Source organism: Anolis sagrei, chromosome X, assembly GCF_037176765.1.
Source record: "Anolis sagrei isolate rAnoSag1 chromosome X, rAnoSag1.mat, whole genome shotgun sequence".
Classification (NCBI taxonomy): domain Eukaryota; kingdom Metazoa; phylum Chordata; class Lepidosauria; order Squamata; family Dactyloidae; genus Anolis; species Anolis sagrei.
The window spans coordinates 100,935,675-100,952,799 of NC_090034.1; the positions used below are offsets into that span (position 1 = coordinate 100,935,675).

Genomic DNA, 17,125 nt, shown 5'->3' on the forward strand with positions numbered 1-17,125 from the left:
CTACATCTAGAGAGCACTGTGGACTCAAATAATGATAGATCTGGACCAAACTTGGCACGAATACTCCATATACCCAAATATAAACACAGGTGCAGTTTGGGGGAGATAGACCTTGACATTTGGGATTAGTAGTTGCTGGGATTTATAGTTCACCTACAATCAAAGAGCATTCTGAACTCCACCAACTACTGCATTGGGGCAAACTTCCAACACAGAACTCCCAAGACCAACAGAAAATACGTAAGGCCATCCAGTCCAACTCCCTTCATCGGGGCAAGAAAACGTAATCAAATACTGTTTACCCACAAGCATAAAGAAATTACATACATTAGAAACCAACACTTTCTCATTACTTTATTTTCCAGGTCACAAGACTGGGCCACAGCAACACGTGGCAGGGGGTGGCTAGTCTATCTATATAAATAAAAATGTAACGTTCATTTGTGGGATTAACATAACTCAAAAACCACTGGACGAATTGACACCAAATTTGGACACAATATACCTATCAGGCCAACGAGTGACCATCACTCATAAAAACACTGAAAACCACAGCAAAAGAGACTTAAAAACCCAAAAATTAAAAATACATTACAGTGCATGAGCAAAACGACATATATACATATATACACAAATATACACACACACACAAAACACATATACACCGACTGGGACACAGCAACCCATGGTTTTCTTCTTTTTATAAGTTTCTTCTATTTTTAGTTATATTGTAGAAAATTCCGACTTCTTTGAGAAATATTAAATAGTAGCACTATCTGAGAAACATGTTTTCTTGCAGCGCACTGATATATTAGGCATGTGAACCTACCAAATCACCACCTTTTCTTTATAGCTTTATGTGATGTGCCATTTTATCATACTAGTGCCCGTGTCCTATCTCCCCCCCCCCAAAAAAACACAATCACAAAATCAACATCAAGACAATTCATACATAACTTATTGATGAATTCAGTTCCTATCACTGATTGTAATACAGTAGTCTCGCTTATCCAACCTTCACTCATCCAATGTTCTGTATTATCCAACGGTATTATCCAACGCAGTCTGCCTCCCACCAGGATCCATTGCTGTTTCAATACATTGCAATGTTTTGGTGCTAAATTCATATATTTTATGTATGTATGTATGTATGTATTTATTTATTTGCGATACTTGTATACAGCCTTTCTCAGCCTTATCGGCGACTCAAGGCGGTTTACAAGTCGGTACGCATAACAACAAAATACAAATTGAACATTAAAACAGTATAAAACCACAATAGCAGCAATAAAAACAATAAAAACCAACATCATTATCATCAGTGTCTCCTAGTTAAATAACGTTGTCCAAGTTCCATTGTCAAGTGATTCCATTTTCCTATGTTAGTTACTCTGCATTTGTAAACGCTTGCTCATATAACCATGTCTTAACTTGTCTCCGAAACATTAAAGAGTGAGGGAGCCGATCTAATCTCCTTAGGGAGGGCGTTCCTTAGCCGAGGGGCCACCACAAAGAAGGCCCTGTCTCTCGTCCCCGCCAAACATACTTGTGATGAGGGCAGGATCGAGAGCAGGGCCTCCCCGGACGTTCTTAAAGTCCTAGATGGTTCATAAGGGAGATAACGTTTGGACAAGTAAATTGGGCCAGAACCATTATAGTAATTACTACACAATGTTATCATTATAAACTGATTTCTCTGTTGATTTGCTGTAAAACTTGATGTTTTGGTGCTTAATTTGTAAAATAATAGCGTAATTTGACGTTTAATAGGTTTTTCTTTAATCCCTCCTTATTATCCAAGATTTTCACTTATCCAGTGTTCTGCCGGCCCGTTTAGGTCAGATAAGCAAAAGTCTACTGTACTTTCATTTTTTAATGAGAATGATCTTATTTATTTATCTGTATGAATACTTCTAGGCTGCTTTTTCATTAAGAGACCCACAAAAGTGCCTTGCAATATAAGTATCTGGGTTCCTTTCCCACTGGGAAGGGCACAGCACTGAATTTTCTCTTTTTTCTCCCCTTTGTCAGGGTGCGGTTCCTCTTGGGAGGGCGTCATGGGGACTTCAAGTTCCTGCCTCCTCCAGGCTACGCTCCATGTTACGAGGCCCTCCTCCCGCGTGAGAAGATGCGTGTGGAGCCCATCAAGGAGTACAAGCATGACTTCAACGGGGTCCGAAATCTTTTGGGCCCTACACAGTCTTTGTCCCACACTGCCTTCACTCCATACCCTGTGGATACCATCCAGGTAAAGTGGCTCAGGGTCTTTTAACATGGTCATGCTGCCTTTGGAGATACGTTTGGGAGCAATGAAAGATGGTGTTGTTATTTCTTCTTGCTAGTGTTTGGTGCCTTGTGTTGGCAGTCAAGTGACCCTACTCTCGGGATTTCTTTGCAAGATTTGAAGCCTCTTTAGCAGCATAAATCACTCAGGACAAATGCCATATGGGTGGAAAATGAGCATTATATTTCAAATCTACAATAAAGGTGGTAGAAACGACCCAGAAAACTACTTCCCAATCAGCTTACTTAACATCACCTCAAAGCTATACGCTCAACACCTGCTCCATAAACTGAGAGACTGGTTACAAAAAAAAAACAATTATACATGAAAAACAGTGTTGTATTCCAGAACAGAAACACGTCTGTATTTAACTACCACACCAGTTCAATAAAATCAGCAAGCAGTTTATTGAAGAATCTATAAAAGCAAAGTAATAAAAATGATAAAAACATCCCAGAGATGTGAAATAGTTCATTAACTTCAAGGTACAAAAGTAAAATACAAAATTCAAGGATGCAAAATGCAGGTAAGCAAGACAGCGTGGAAATCCAATGCACAAAACTCCAGAATAATCCTTTAGTCTTGGAAACAGGAACTTGGTGTACTTAAAACACAAAACTAGAAATTCCCTTGGCAAAGGCTTGATGCAAGATGTTGTTTAAACTCCAGTGTTGTCCAAACTAATCTAAAATCTTTTCCCCGCTCATATAAAGCTTTTCTTGTCTCATAAACTGTCAAGAAATTATTTTGTTTACCTTTACAACCAGATAAGGGCCTCTTCTCTAATAAGCACAATGACTTTCTGCGAGCTTAGGAATTCATCCTAAGTTTATAGAAGTTTTGTCTTCTATCTCCTGGCTCATTAACCTCTGCACCTGACAATTCATCCTCAGGAGACAGTTCCCTAGAGAATGGGTGCTCTGGGCCCCCTTCAGGAATTTGGTCTTCAGACCCTACAGGAGAAACCCAATTGTTACACTCCAGAACAGCAATAACCCTCTGACTTTAAAACACCACACATTGAGTAGGAAAAAATCCTTTTTAATTGAAGATAAGGAAAAGCAGCAAGGTAAAAAAAAAAACACTTTAAGGGAATAGATAAATCCAATTAGGTGGGAAGATAAGCAGGAACAAAGTATTCCAAGGTCGGGTTCATCAAAGTTCAAAGACAAAATCCAGACTTTTGTAATAAAATCGAAAGATGTATTGTTGAAGACTTTCATGGCTGGAATCACTAGGTTCTTGTAGTTTTTTTCGGGCTATAGGGCCATGTTCTAGAGGCATTTCTCCTGACGTTTCGCCTGCATCTATGGCAAGCATCCTCAGAGGTAGTGAGGTCTGTTGGAAGTAGGACAATGGGTTTATATATCTGTGGAATGACCAGGGTGGGGCAAAGAGCTCTCTGCTGAAGCTAGGTGTGAATGTTTCAGCTGACCACCTTCATTAGCATTTGAAGGCCTGGCTGAGCCTGGGAAAACGTTCTGTTGAGAGGTGTTAAGATGTGCCTGGTTGTTTCCTCTCTGCTGTTTTGCTGTTGTAATTTTAGAGTTTTTTAATACTGGTAGCCAGATTTTGTTCATTTTCATGGTCTCTTCCTTTCTGTTGAAATTGTCCACATGCTTGTGGATTTCAATGGCTTCTCTGTGTAGTCTGACATGGTGGTTGTTGGTGTGGTCCAGCATTTCTGTGTTCTCAAATAATATGCTGTGTCCAGGCTGGTTCATCAGGTGCTCTGCTATGGTGCTCTGCTAGGGCCATATCCGACCCTTGGGTCGTAGTTTGAGGACCCCTGTTGTAAAGGGTTGCATTGATGGCTAGATAATTCTTCAACAGTTGCACTATTGTATGAGAACATCCTCTCCCTTTGCCTTTCCTTTTTTGGGTCACGGAGATACCTCTACTACTGTCTTTATCTTCTCCACAGATTGTCTTACCCCCACATCTTGAGCGGATCCGGGAGAAATTGGCAGAGAACATCCATGAACTTTGGGCCCTGACCCGCATTGAACAAGGATGGACTTATGGATCTGTGAGTGTTTCCTGGTCAGCAATGGGACATTTGGGACCCACCGATCCTTTCCTCTACTTTGGTATTGAGTCTGCAAAAATGCCACTTCCTTCAAATCTATTGAGTTGACTCAACCAGAGTTAGATTTCTGAATTTTAACCTCTTATGAGTGAGTTAGGACTTTGACAGATACATTTAAACTGCATGTTGTATTCCTTTGGCCATTTTCAGATCCGGGATGACAACAGGCGCTTACATCCGTGTTTGCTAGATTTCCACAGCTTGCCTGAGCCAGAACGCAACTACAATCTGCAGATGTCAGGAGAGACACTCAAGTGAGTTGGCCATGGGAATCTGGTGAAATCAAAGCTGGTTCACTATTCACTATATTTTGAGCACTCCTGGGGGAAAGTCAACTTTTTTTCAAACTACAACCTGTGCAATTCCCCATCTGCATTGACAGTAGACATACTGACCGGGGACTTTGGGAGCTTTTACCAGATTTGTTTGAGAGGTCTCTGAATCCCACTGTGTCTGAATCATGGCACACATTAAGACAGTATGCAGCTCCTTATTTATTGTAAATATTTGCATGTTGCTTTATTGCAACCACATGGATTTTGTAGTGTTTCCTTTGGGAAGGAATACGCAGAGTGGTTTTGCCAATTCTTTCTTCAGAAATATAGCATACAGAGAAATTGAACCAAAATTTTAAAAATCCTTAGATCAGATCCGGCCTTTTCCAGATGAATGGTTTGTATCATCACTGATTAATAGCTGTCTAGTGAAGGAATGAGAGGAGAAGATTTTGACTCGAGTTAAGGAATGTTATCTAATTAGCCCTCTGCCTTCTCCAGGACTCTACTTGCTCTGGGCTGCCATGTGGGGATGGCAGATGAGAAGGCTGAAGAGAACCTCAAGAAAACAAAGCTTCCCAAAACGTAAGTGACACGACTCCCGTCAACCTGCAGACCCCAAAATTCTTATCTGTATGCAACAGGGTGTAGTGATTTTCCCAGATAGGACCAGCAAGGTAGTCTTCTCCAACTATACAGATAATAATAGTCATCATCAGCATCAGCATCATCATCAGCATCTATATAAATAAAAATGTAATGTTACTTTGTGGGATTAACATAACTCAAAAACCACTGGTCAAATTGACCCAAAATTTGGACACAATACACTTATCAGGCCAACAAGTGACCAAAAACCCTGAAAAACACAGCGGAATGGACTTAAAAAGCAAAAAAATCCAACCAAAAACATGACAATGCATGCACAAAACCACATATATAGACATATATGCATATATTATATACACACAAAACACATATATTGTCGAAGGCTTTCATGGCCGGAATCACTGGGTTGTTGTAGGTTTTCTGGGCTATATGGCCATGTTCTAGAGGCATTTTCTCCTGATGTTTCACTTGCATCTATGGCAGGCATCCTCAGAGGTAGTGAGGTCTGTTGGACCCATTTTCCTACTTCCAACATACCTCACTACCTCTGAGGATGCTTGCCATGGATGCAGGTGAAACGTCAGGAGAGAATGCCTCTAGACCATGGCCACAAAACACATATACATAGACTGCGCCACAGCAGCACATGGCAGGGGACGGGCTAGTAGTAGTAGTAGTAGTAGTAATAATAATAATAATAATAATAATAATAATAATAATAGAGAATGAACACGGCAAACTCCTCTGGGACTTCCGGATTCAGACAGACAGAGTTTTGGAGCATAATACTCCTGACCTCACAATCGTGTTAAAAAACAAAGTATGGATAATTGATGTCGCAATCCCAGGTGACAGCAGGATTGAAGAGAAACAACTGGAAAAGCTGACACGATATGAGGATTTAAATATCGAACTGCAAATACTCTGGCACAAACCAGTAAAGGTGGTCCCAGTGGTGATTGGCACACTGGGTGCAGTGCCTAAAGACCTTGGCCTGCACTTAAACACAATCGTCGCTGACAAAATTACCATCTTCCAGCTGCAAAAGGCCACCCTACTGGGATATGCACGCATTATTCGCCGATACATCACACAGTCCTAGACATTTGTGAAGTGTCCGACATGTGATCCAATTCAACAGCCAGCAGTGTCTGCTGTGGACTCATCTTGTTGTGTTTCAAATAATAATAATAATAATAAATAGAAAATAATAAATATAATAATAACAACAACAGAGTAAAATAATAAATAACTTTGACTTGAGTATAAGCCGAGGCTGACTTTTTCAGCCTAAACAAAAGAGCTGAAAAACTAGGCTTATACTCAAGTATATATATAGTACTCTTGCCAGAGCTCTGAGCGTATCACTTGCAGCGGGCTTTTGAAAGTACAGCCAGGATACTGAGTCCTTGCCTCTGTAATCAGTTCCTGATTTTGTGCTTTCCATTGACAGGTACATGATGTCAAATGGCTATAAACCTGCACCATTGGATCTCAACCACATCAAGCTGACTCCAGCCCAAAATACTTTGGTGGACAAACTGGCTGAGAATGGGCACAATGTCTGGGCAAGGGATCGTGTCCAACAGGGGTGGACCTATAGTATGGTGCAGGTGAGGGATTCCAGAGAGAGGTAACATTTGACATGAGATTGGTGTTGATGAGGTTCTTTGTATGAAGGCTAGAAGCCACAATCTGCAGTCTTCTGTGTAACAGAAGAGGAGATGCGCCTCCGTCTCAAGTGCGGTTGGTAGGAACAAGAGAGAGGGCCTTCTCAGTGGTGGCCCCCCGGCTTTGGAATGTCCTCTTCAGAGAAATAAGACTGTCCCCCATTTTCCAAGCCTCCCATATACAATTGAAGACATAGCTTTTTTAGACAAGCCTTTGACCATGTTCAGAAATTCAAGGACCTAGACATTATGTCACGGTGCACTTTATGAGACGGATATTGATTGCAGTTTGTTTTGTTTTGCAGCTATTGTTGCATTTTACTGATCTTGACTAAGGGTTTTTTATGATGTTTATGTTAGTTGTTATTGCTTTGTGTTACTGTCTTTCCATTGTTTGTATTTTGCGTGTTTGCACCTCGAGTGCTTTTGAGCCGCCCCAAGTCCCTCCAGAAGATGGTTGTGGGGTATAAATAATAATAATAATAATAATAATAATTATTATTATTATTATTGGAGCCCCCGGTGGCTCAGTGGCTTAAACCGCTGAGCTGCTGAACTTGCTAACCCAAAGGTCGTGGGTTCGAATCCAAAGAGCAGCATGAGCTCCTGCTGTTAGCCCCAGCTTCTGCCAACCTAGCAGTTCAGAAACATGCAAATGTGAGTAGATCAATAGGTACCACTCTGGCAGGAAGGTAACAGTGCTCCATGCAGTCATACCGGCCACATGACCTTGGAAGTGTCTACAGACAACGCCGGCTCTTCAGATTAGAAATGGAGATGAGCACCAACCCCCAGAGTCAGACATGACTGGACTTAATGTCAGGGGAAAACCTTTACCTTTAACTATTATTATTGTTATTATTATTATTATGTTACACCAATGAAGCACAGGAGAGAGATCTTGTGGCTTAGCACAGAAGGAGATCCTTCCACTGAGTTGTTGTAGTTTTTTCGGGATATATGGCCATGTTCTAGAAGCATTCTCTCCTGACGTTTCACCTGCATCTATGGCAAGCATCCTCAGAGGTTGTGAGGTCCTTCCACTGTTTCTGTCTGTTTTCTAGCCAGGTGTACTCAGTTTAGCTACTAGGCATGTGCAATCCATGGTTCTAAATGGTTCTAAAGTACTTACAAAACTAAAGTTCTCGTGGTGAAAACTAGGGGGTGCTGGTGCTTTGCTTCTACAGTGTTTTGTAAGTACTTTAGAACCATTTAGAACCATGGATTGCACATATCTATTAGCTACCTTACAAAAGATATTTTTTCGTTGCTGCCGTAGGACATAAAAAACAAACGCAACCCCCGCCTAGTGCCCTACAGCCTGTTAGATGAACGGACCAAGAAAACAAACCGGGACAGCTTGCGTGAAGCGGTGCGCACGCTCATTGGCTATGGCTACAACATTGAGCCACCAGATCAGGAAACCAGTAAGTACCCTTCTGCTTCTTTTTGATAGTGACACCCTATTTTTAGAAATAGTCTCCAGGAAGAGTTTGTTGTGGGTCCCCAGGCCCACAGAAGTTGCCTCCATGTTTTTCACCCACCCTTCTTTCTGTGTTCCAAAGCAGGTCAAGATCTGACCAAAAGTCGGTCAGAAAAGGTCCGCATTTTCCGCGCTGAACAGTTCTATGCAATAAAATCCGGGAAATGGTACTTTGAGTTCGAGGCGGTCACCACTGGTGAGATGCGTGTGGGCTGGGCACGACCAAATGTGCGTCCTGACGTGGAGCTGGGAGCAGATGAGCTTGGTTATGTCTTCAACGGACATCGGGTAAGTCTCATTACACATCCTAGAAGCACCTTGGATGAGCTAAAACCCCATATTCCCACTTCACTGACCAACTCCCTTAATTCTTGCTCTTTGATGTACCTCTTTGTCTTTCCTGCCTTTTAGGGTCAGCGCTGGCACATAGGTAGTGAGCCTTTTGGCCGCCCCTGGCAACCAGGCGACGTGGTTGGCTGCATGATCGATCTCATCGACAACAACATCATGTTCACGCTCAATGGGGAGATGCTGATCAGTGATTCTGGATCAGAGCTGGCCTTTAAAGACATTGAGATTGGAGATGGTAAGCTGTTGAGGATACAGTTGGGGTCCCTCACCCCAACCATCATAACATTGGATGTGTGAGGATAAAAGCAAATAAGGGATGCCCAGGTGTGGGAATGCATGGGTTCCATCACTGACTGCAAAGACTATGGAGTGCTCTAGAAAAGAACAAGTGTAGTGTCATGTTGCCAAGGCTCTGCCAATATTTAGGCAGAGATGAACCAAACCACCAGTTTGTACTAAACAATCTAATTCAAACAGTACTTACTTTCTGGTTGTTTTAATAGTCCAAAATATAAAAAAAAGATTGCACTCAGCCACAGAATACAAAACAAAAACAGGAAACACTGTTGCAGGTTCCGTGGTCAAAATGTCCAGTCCAGTGGTCAAACGCTGAGAATTCAGTAAACAAAGTCCAGGGATCAAGAGTCTATACCGTAGTCAAAAGCCAGTCTAAAGATTCAAGGTTCCAGGATTGCAAAGGTTCAGGAGACAGGTCAGGACACTGAAGATCCACAAACCTGGGGGAAAACCAGCAGCATCTACCACCAAGATAAAACACTTTTCTCCCAAAGATCAGTCCCAAGGCTAGCTCCTTATATCTAGAAACACCCACCATACCTCCACCCTTAATTGCTTTCACCCATGAACTCTTACTTACAGAATACTCAACCCTTTGGAACTAAGATTTACATTAACCCTTCCATCACCAACTGCTAGGCCTGCCACCACCAACCACCATTAACAGCAGAACATGATACATGACGTGTAGCAAGATCGAAGGGCTCTAGCAGAACGTAACTGGGAATTTAAGGCAAACGGAAGACTCATCTCCTATTCTCTCTCTTTTTGGTCATTTGCAGGCTTTATCCCAGTATGCAGCTTGGGCTTGTCCCAGGTTGGCCGTCTCAACTTGGGCCAGGATGTCAGCAGCCTCCGCTACTTCACCATTTGTGGCTTACAGGAGGGCTTTGAGCCCTTCGCCATCAACATGAAGCGGGACATCACCATGTGGTTCAGCAAGAGCCTGCCACAGTTTTCCCTGGTGCCGACAGAACATCAGCATTACGAGGTAAATAGAGGAGGCGTTCCCCTGTAAAATATGACATAGTAGAGTGGCTCCTGATGCCTGTGTGGAAAGTTTGTGTGTGAAAGAGAAAAAGAGACTAGAAGGAGGTGAACATCACCACAGAGCGGAGCTCTGAGAATAAGAAAAAGTGGTGGTTCTATGGAAAGATCTAGAACAGGGGTCCTCGAACTAAGGTCCCGGGGCCGGATACGGCCCTCCAAGGTCATTTACCCGGCCCTCGCTCAGGGTCAACCTAAGTTGAAAGCACTTGAAGAGCACTTGAAGTTAATGACTTGAAAGCACACAACAACAACAACAACAACAACAACCCTATCTCATCAGCCAAAAGCAGGCCCACACTTCCCACTGAAATGCAAATAAGTTTATATTTGTTAAAATTGTTCTTCATTTTAATTATTGTATTGTTTTTAAGGGTTTTTTTTTGCACTACAAATAAGATATGTGCAGTATGCATAGGAATTGATTCATGTTTTTTTTCACATTATAATCCGGCCCTCCCAACAGTTTGAGGGACTGTGATCTGGCCCTCTGTTTAAAAAGTTTGAGGACCCCTGACTTAGAAAGATATTTGCAAGGAATAGCTTGGTGGAAAACAATAGATTTGATGTCGGACTCTGGATGACCTTGGAGTTTAAATCAAGCTCACAACCTCCGCAGAGGGACTCAGGGTGGCTAACAAACCGGCACCCCATGGTGCTCACAACCAAAACATAAATATACAGTTTAAATAACAATATAGCAATAAAACAGTAAAAACAGTATAAAACAGTATAAAACAATCAAACGTCAACAGTCGCCAGTTTAAGTCATCGTCCAAGGAACAATCAGTCAGTTAGCAGCAACTTCCCATCGCACATCGGGGGGCCAGTGCCAGCTAGCTTGTAGAGTTTATTATTTGTTATTTATTTACATTATTTCTATCCCGCCCATATCAGCCCAAAGGCGACTCAGGGCGGCATGCACAGTCGGCACAATTCGATGCCATACAATACATACATTGATAAAGCAAAAAGAAACATTACAATACATTTAAACATAAAGACAATCTATATAAATAAAAATTTAATGTTCGTTTGTAGGATTAACAGAACTCAAAAACCACTGGATGAATTGACACCAAATTTGGAGACAAGACACCTAACAACCCAATGTATGTCCTTCACTCAAAAATTTTGATTTTGTCATTTGGGAAATGTAGTTGCTGGGATTTATAGTTCACCTACAATCACAGAGCATTCTGAATCCCACCAATGATAGAATTGGGCCAAACCTCCCACACAGAACCCCCATGTGAGCCACAGCAACGCATGGCAGGGGACGGCTAGTGAATAATAAAAATGTAAACACTATGCCCTCTCATTCAAATCCTCATCCGTTCCATCGTCTTGGCCATTCCTGGGTCATTTTCCGATTCAAGTTTGTCTATTTATTCCAAGGTTCGGAATGCTTGCTCAAAGAGCCAAGTTTTTACTCTTTTTCGAAAGGTCAGGAGGGAGGGGGCTGATCTAATATCCCTAGGCAGGGAGTTCCACAGCCGAGGGGCCACCACAGAGAAGGCCCTGTCTCTCGTCCCTGCAGGATCGAGAGCAAGGCCTCCTCCTCCGATCTCAAGTTCCTGGTGGGTTTGTAGGAAATGCGTTCGGATAGGTGTAGGTTTAAGACATCCTGTGATTATTCTGCATGTTTCATTCAATGCTATGTTCACCTGTTTTGCATGGGCAGACCTATGCCAAACAGGGCTGGCATACTCAGCAGTGGAGTAAGACAAGGCTAGGGCTGATGTTCTTATTAATTTGGGTCCATCACAGTGAAGAGAGGTCAGGGCCTTCGATAATAAAGGAGATTACTTTTTATGGAGCCAGACAAACAAATAGTGGTCTGTGTGATAATGGGTAGTCGTGGTGGGGGGGGGGGGTGCTGTGGTTAAGAGCAAGACACCTGTGATGAGAAATTAATTCAGAGCGATGCATATTCATGAGGCAATGAAGAACCCTTGCTATCTAGGACAGTGGTTTTTCAAACTTCCTGCCTTCTGAGAGTTTGTATCCAGTGCTCTTCTGTCTGGTGTTTTCAAAGAAAGATCAGTAGTAGTGAGCAAGCAGTCTTTCAAGGAAGTTTATCTAGAGTTAATGATCTCTTAATATATAAGAACGTCTGATGAATGTCCACAGAACCCCAGAATTTCTAAGAATGTAGTCATGGCTCAACTTTCCAGAAGTGTTGTGAAGCTTTGACCTTGATCCACCCCAACTTTTCCCCCTTCCTCTACAGGTGTCAAGGATTGATGGCACCGTAGACAACCCACCATGTCTCAAACTGACGCACCGGACATTTGGCTCGCAGAATGCCATTGTGGAGCTCCTCTTCCTGCGCCTTAGCATGCCAGTGGAGTTCCATGAGAAGTTCAAAATCACTGCTGGCACCACCCCTCTCACCCACGCCCTCACCATCCCTGAAGACGAGGTCAAGGACATTGACCTGGATTCGGAGTTTGAACAGCTGAAGAAAACTGCCAGCCGCAAAGAGGCCGAGGAGGCCGAGAAAGAGAAACAAGGCCCTCCCCCACCTGGCACTCCCAAGGAGCCTCCCAAAGAGCCCCCCAAGGCTGAGAACGATAAGGATGCCTCCACAGAAAAAAGCAAGAAACGAGGGTGAGGGACTCATGGGATAAAGATATGTGGGATCTCTCCCTTTACATGCACCAGGTGTCCTCTGGAAAGAATTCGGGACCATGTGGAGAAAATGGGCAAGACCCATGGAGTTACTGCACACAACCCACATCATGAGAAAGATCTTTAGATGTGTGTCATAGAGTATTTTTATGGGCAACATTCCATGGAGACTAGCTTTTTTGACTATGGATTGTCTTGTAGCAGGTGTTACGATACCAGGGCTCTGCTGTATTCAGGCAGAGATGAACCAAACATCTAGTTTATGCTTAACCATTTAATTAAAGCAGCACTTACTTTCTGGCTGTTTTAATAGTCCAAAACATAAAACATAAAGATAGCACTCAGCCACAGAATATAAAACAAAACTGACAGCAAACACTGTTGCAGGTTCAAGATAACACTGTAGTCAAAAGGTTCATTTCAGTGGTCAAACGCTGAGAGTTCAGTGAGCAAAGTCTAGGGATAAAGTGTCTAATCTGTAGTCAAAAGCCAGACCAGAGATTTAAGGTTCCAAGAGTACAGGAGACAGGTCAGGATACCAAAAATCCACAAACCTGGGGGGAAACCAGCAGCACCTACCACCAAAATAAGACAAATACTTTTCTCCCAAAGATCAGTCCCAAGGCTAGCTCCATGAACTCTTACTTACAGATTACTCAACCCTTTAGAACTAAGACTTACATTAACCCTTCCATCACCAACTGCTAGGCCTGCCACTACCAACCATCATCAACTGTAGAACATGATACATGACAGCAGGCCAAGTGGGAAGAAACTGGCTTAAGTTGGAAGAGAAGGACCCTAGTCCAAGGAGTACCAGGCCTGGTACGTGTCTTGACAGTCCCTATATGGTTGATCTAGTTGTTGTCTTAGAGCAGTGCTTCCCAACCTGTGATCCGTAGACCACCAGTGGTCCACAAGAACTAAAATATGGTCTGCAGCATCACTGATACTTACCTACTTAGGCGATTCCTCGTGGTCCGAGTAGGATTGTCATTCAAGATCAGTGTACTGGCGGTGGGTCCATAGGTGACTGTGGAACCCTATTCTTGATCCTCATGTTCTCCCGCAATGAGGGCATTGGTTTCCAGGTGGGAGGTGGTCCTGGTCGGGGTTGGCTTGACACGCCTTCCTCTTGGCACATTTCTCTCTTTCACCCTCCATTCGTGCCTCTTCAAATTCTACAGCACTGCTGGTCACAGCTGACTTCCAGCTGGAGCGTTCAAGGGCCAGGGCTTCCCAGTTCTCAGTGTCTATGCCAGAGTTTTTAAGGCTGGCTTTGAGCCCGTCTTTAAATCTCTTTTCCTGCCCACCAACTTTCCATTTTCCATTCTTGAGTTCAGAGTAGAACAACTGCTTTGGAAGACGGTGATATTTGGGCATCCGGACAACATGACCAGTCTAGTGCAGTTGATGGCGGAGGACCATCGCTTCAGTGCTGGTGGTCTTTGCTCCTTCCAGCATGGTGACATTTGTCCGCTTGTCTTCCCAAGAGATTTGCAGGATTTTTCGGAGGCAATGCTGATGGAATCGTTCTAGGAGTTGCATGTGACGTCTGTAGACAGTCCACGTCTCGCAGGCATATAGCAGAGTTGGGAGGACAATAGCTTTATAAACAAGCACCTTGGTATCTCTACAGATGTCCCGGTCCTCAAACGCTCTCTGCTTCATTCGGAAAAATGCTGCACTCGCAGAGCTCAGGCAGTGTTGTATGTCAGTGTCAATGTTGACTTTTTGTAGATCAACCCTATATGGTTGATCTAACATTTGTTGTCTTAGAGCAGTGTTTCACAACCTGTGGTCCATGGACCACCAGTGGTCCGCAAGAACCACTGGTTCGGCGGTGACCAGGGGAGCATTCGCACAGTTAAGACTCGTGCGCCAACTGCGACCGTACCTTGGGAAGTCTGACTTGGCCACGGTAGTCCACGCTCTGGTTACATCCCGCCTTGACTACTGCAACGCTCTCTACGTGGGGTTGCCTTTGAAGACGGCCCGGAAGCTCCAACTAGTTCAACGGGCGGCAGCCATGGTATTAACAGGAGCAGGGCGCAGGGAGCATACAACTCCTCTGCTGTACCAGCTCCACTGGCTGCCGATTAGCTACCGAGCCCAATTCAAAGTGCTGGCTTTGACCTTTAAAGCCCTAAACGGTTCTGGCCCTACATACCTATCCGAACGCATCTCGCCCTATCAGCCCACCAGGACCCTAAGATCTTCGGGAGAGGCCCTTCTCTCCATCCCGCCTGCTTCACAGGTGCGGCTCGCGGGTACGAGAGATAGGGCCTTTTCTGTGGTGGCCCCGCGGCTTTGGAATGCCCTCCCTACTGAAATAAGATCAGCCACCTCGCTAATGGCATTTCGGAAAAAACTGAAAACCTGGATGTTCCAGCAAGTTTTCGGCTAACCCGACCTGATGATGTTTTGATCATGGATTAGCAATCTCGGACAACGAATTTGGATTGTGACTTTAATTATGAGATGTTCTGGTCTGTATTGGTGGCCCAATACTTTTATGTATGTATATGTATGTATTTTATATTTTTAACTTTATATTTGAAATTGGAATATTGTAGTTTTAAATATGCTGTAAACCGCAATGAGTCGCCGCATAGGCTGAGATATTAGCGGTATATAAGCGTACCAAATAAATAAATAAATAAATAAGAACCAAAATATGGTCTGCAGCCTCACTGTTACTACACTGTCGCAACATGAGCAACTAGTCTCGTGAAACCCTCCTATAGTGCTGAGACTTATTAAATATGGTTTTCTGTGGGTGAGCAAATGGCAACTACTGGATGGCATATGTTCTGCATCAGAAACTAGAGCTGATGTGGTCTATCCAATGCAAATTTCTGAATCAGCACCACAGATAACCAAACTGAATCTAAAGTTGACCTAAACTGATTCGTAACCCTTTGGTACTAATATTGGAGAGTGGTCAATGTGTTCCCTGGTCAAGTGGTCCCTGGTCAAAAAAAAAAGGTGGGGAACTACTGTCTTAGAGGCAAGGAAAGCTGGTACTACAATTAGGAAGAGTAAGTCTCTGACCCCAAATACTCTCTAGGAAGTGTGGAAAGCATTTTGACCACCTTTTAGTCCATTTTATGCTCAGAGAAGGCCTTTTTTGAAATAAGATGTCACTTCTGCTCACTTCCGAGTGCTAAAAAGGCCTTCTCTGAGCATAAAATGGACTAAAATGAAGGTCCCTGGCCTCAAATGAAGGTCCAGACACATAGTGAAAATGCTTCTGCTCCTGTCCACTAGAGCAGGTAAATAAGTAGTTTAAGGTCTCCTTTGGGCCTAATCCATCTGCTTAGCTTTCCAGAATCACTTGATTCTGAATTAGAGAAACTGAGACCCAGTTGCTTTCAATAGAGCATGAGGTGCACTTTCTGACCCCTTACGAATTCTTTTCTCCAGGTTCCTGTTCAAAGCCAAGAAGGCCACCACTTTACTTACCCCACAGCCTGTGGTTCCCACAGTACCCCGCCTGGAAGAAGAAGTGGTCCCAGATGACCGAGATGATCCCGAGATCATCATCAACACCACAACGGTACTAGGGAGCTATTTGGAAGGCTTAGTGTAATCTATATAAATAAAAATGTAATATTTGTTTGTGGGATTAGTATAACTCAAAAACCACTGGAAGAATTGACATGAAATTTGGACACAATACACCTAACAGTCCAAAGAGTGTCCATCCCCCCTAAACACACACACACACCCAGCGGAACAGACTTAAAAACCCCAAAATTGCACCATATATGCATATACACATACACTCATATACATATACACATGCACACATTCATACACACATGTATATATATGCACAAACACACATAAATATACCAATATACACACTTACTTATACTTGCACACTCATATACATATACACATGCATATACACATATACCCACAAATATGCTTATAGACAAGCACAACATATACACAATATGCATGTACACATATAAACACACAAATACACAAATATATACACACACATTTATACAACCACATATATTTATATGCATACATACATACATACGAACACACATATACACAAATATATACTCTCACATAAACGCATATATACACACACAAAACACATATACTCAGACAAGGCCACAGCAACGCGTGGCAGAAGATGGCTAGTATCTATATAAACAAAAATGTAATATTCGTTTGTGGGATTAACATAACTCAAAAACCACTATATGAATTGACACCAAATTTGGACACAAGACACCTATTAGGCCAATGAGTGACAATCACTCATAAAACACTGAAAAACACAGCAGAAGAGACTTTACCGTTGTGTGTTAGGAAGTATCTAACCAAACCCATTCAGAGGATGACGCTGATAAGTATCAGGTGTAT

The 17,125-nt window shown here is 42.9% G+C and overlaps 1 protein-coding gene across 15 annotated transcripts in view; it reads left to right on the top strand.

Annotated features, from left to right (window-relative positions):
* LOC137094954 (ryanodine receptor 1-like) overlaps positions 1-17,125 on the top strand; it is a 259,348-nt gene that overhangs the window by 107,048 nt on the left and 135,175 nt on the right. For 11 of the 15 annotated variants that reach the window (XM_067460970.1, XM_067460976.1, XM_067460973.1 and 8 more), the window contains 11 exons: positions 2,032-2,248; positions 4,209-4,313; positions 4,524-4,627; positions 5,150-5,233; positions 6,711-6,870; positions 8,207-8,354; positions 8,493-8,698; positions 8,822-8,996; positions 9,841-10,049; positions 12,339-12,718; positions 16,166-16,298. In XM_067460970.1, the coding sequence (XP_067317071.1) occupies positions 2,032-2,248; positions 4,209-4,313; positions 4,524-4,627; positions 5,150-5,233; positions 6,711-6,870; positions 8,207-8,354; positions 8,493-8,698; positions 8,822-8,996; positions 9,841-10,049; positions 12,339-12,718; positions 16,166-16,298 (1,921 nt within the window). The remainder of the gene's footprint in view (positions 1-2,031; positions 2,249-4,208; positions 4,314-4,523; positions 4,628-5,149; positions 5,234-6,710; positions 6,871-8,206; positions 8,355-8,492; positions 8,699-8,821; positions 8,997-9,840; positions 10,050-12,338; positions 12,719-16,165; positions 16,299-17,125) is intronic. The other 4 variants (XM_067460971.1, XM_067460975.1, XM_067460982.1 and 1 more) reach the window with 1 other exon arrangement.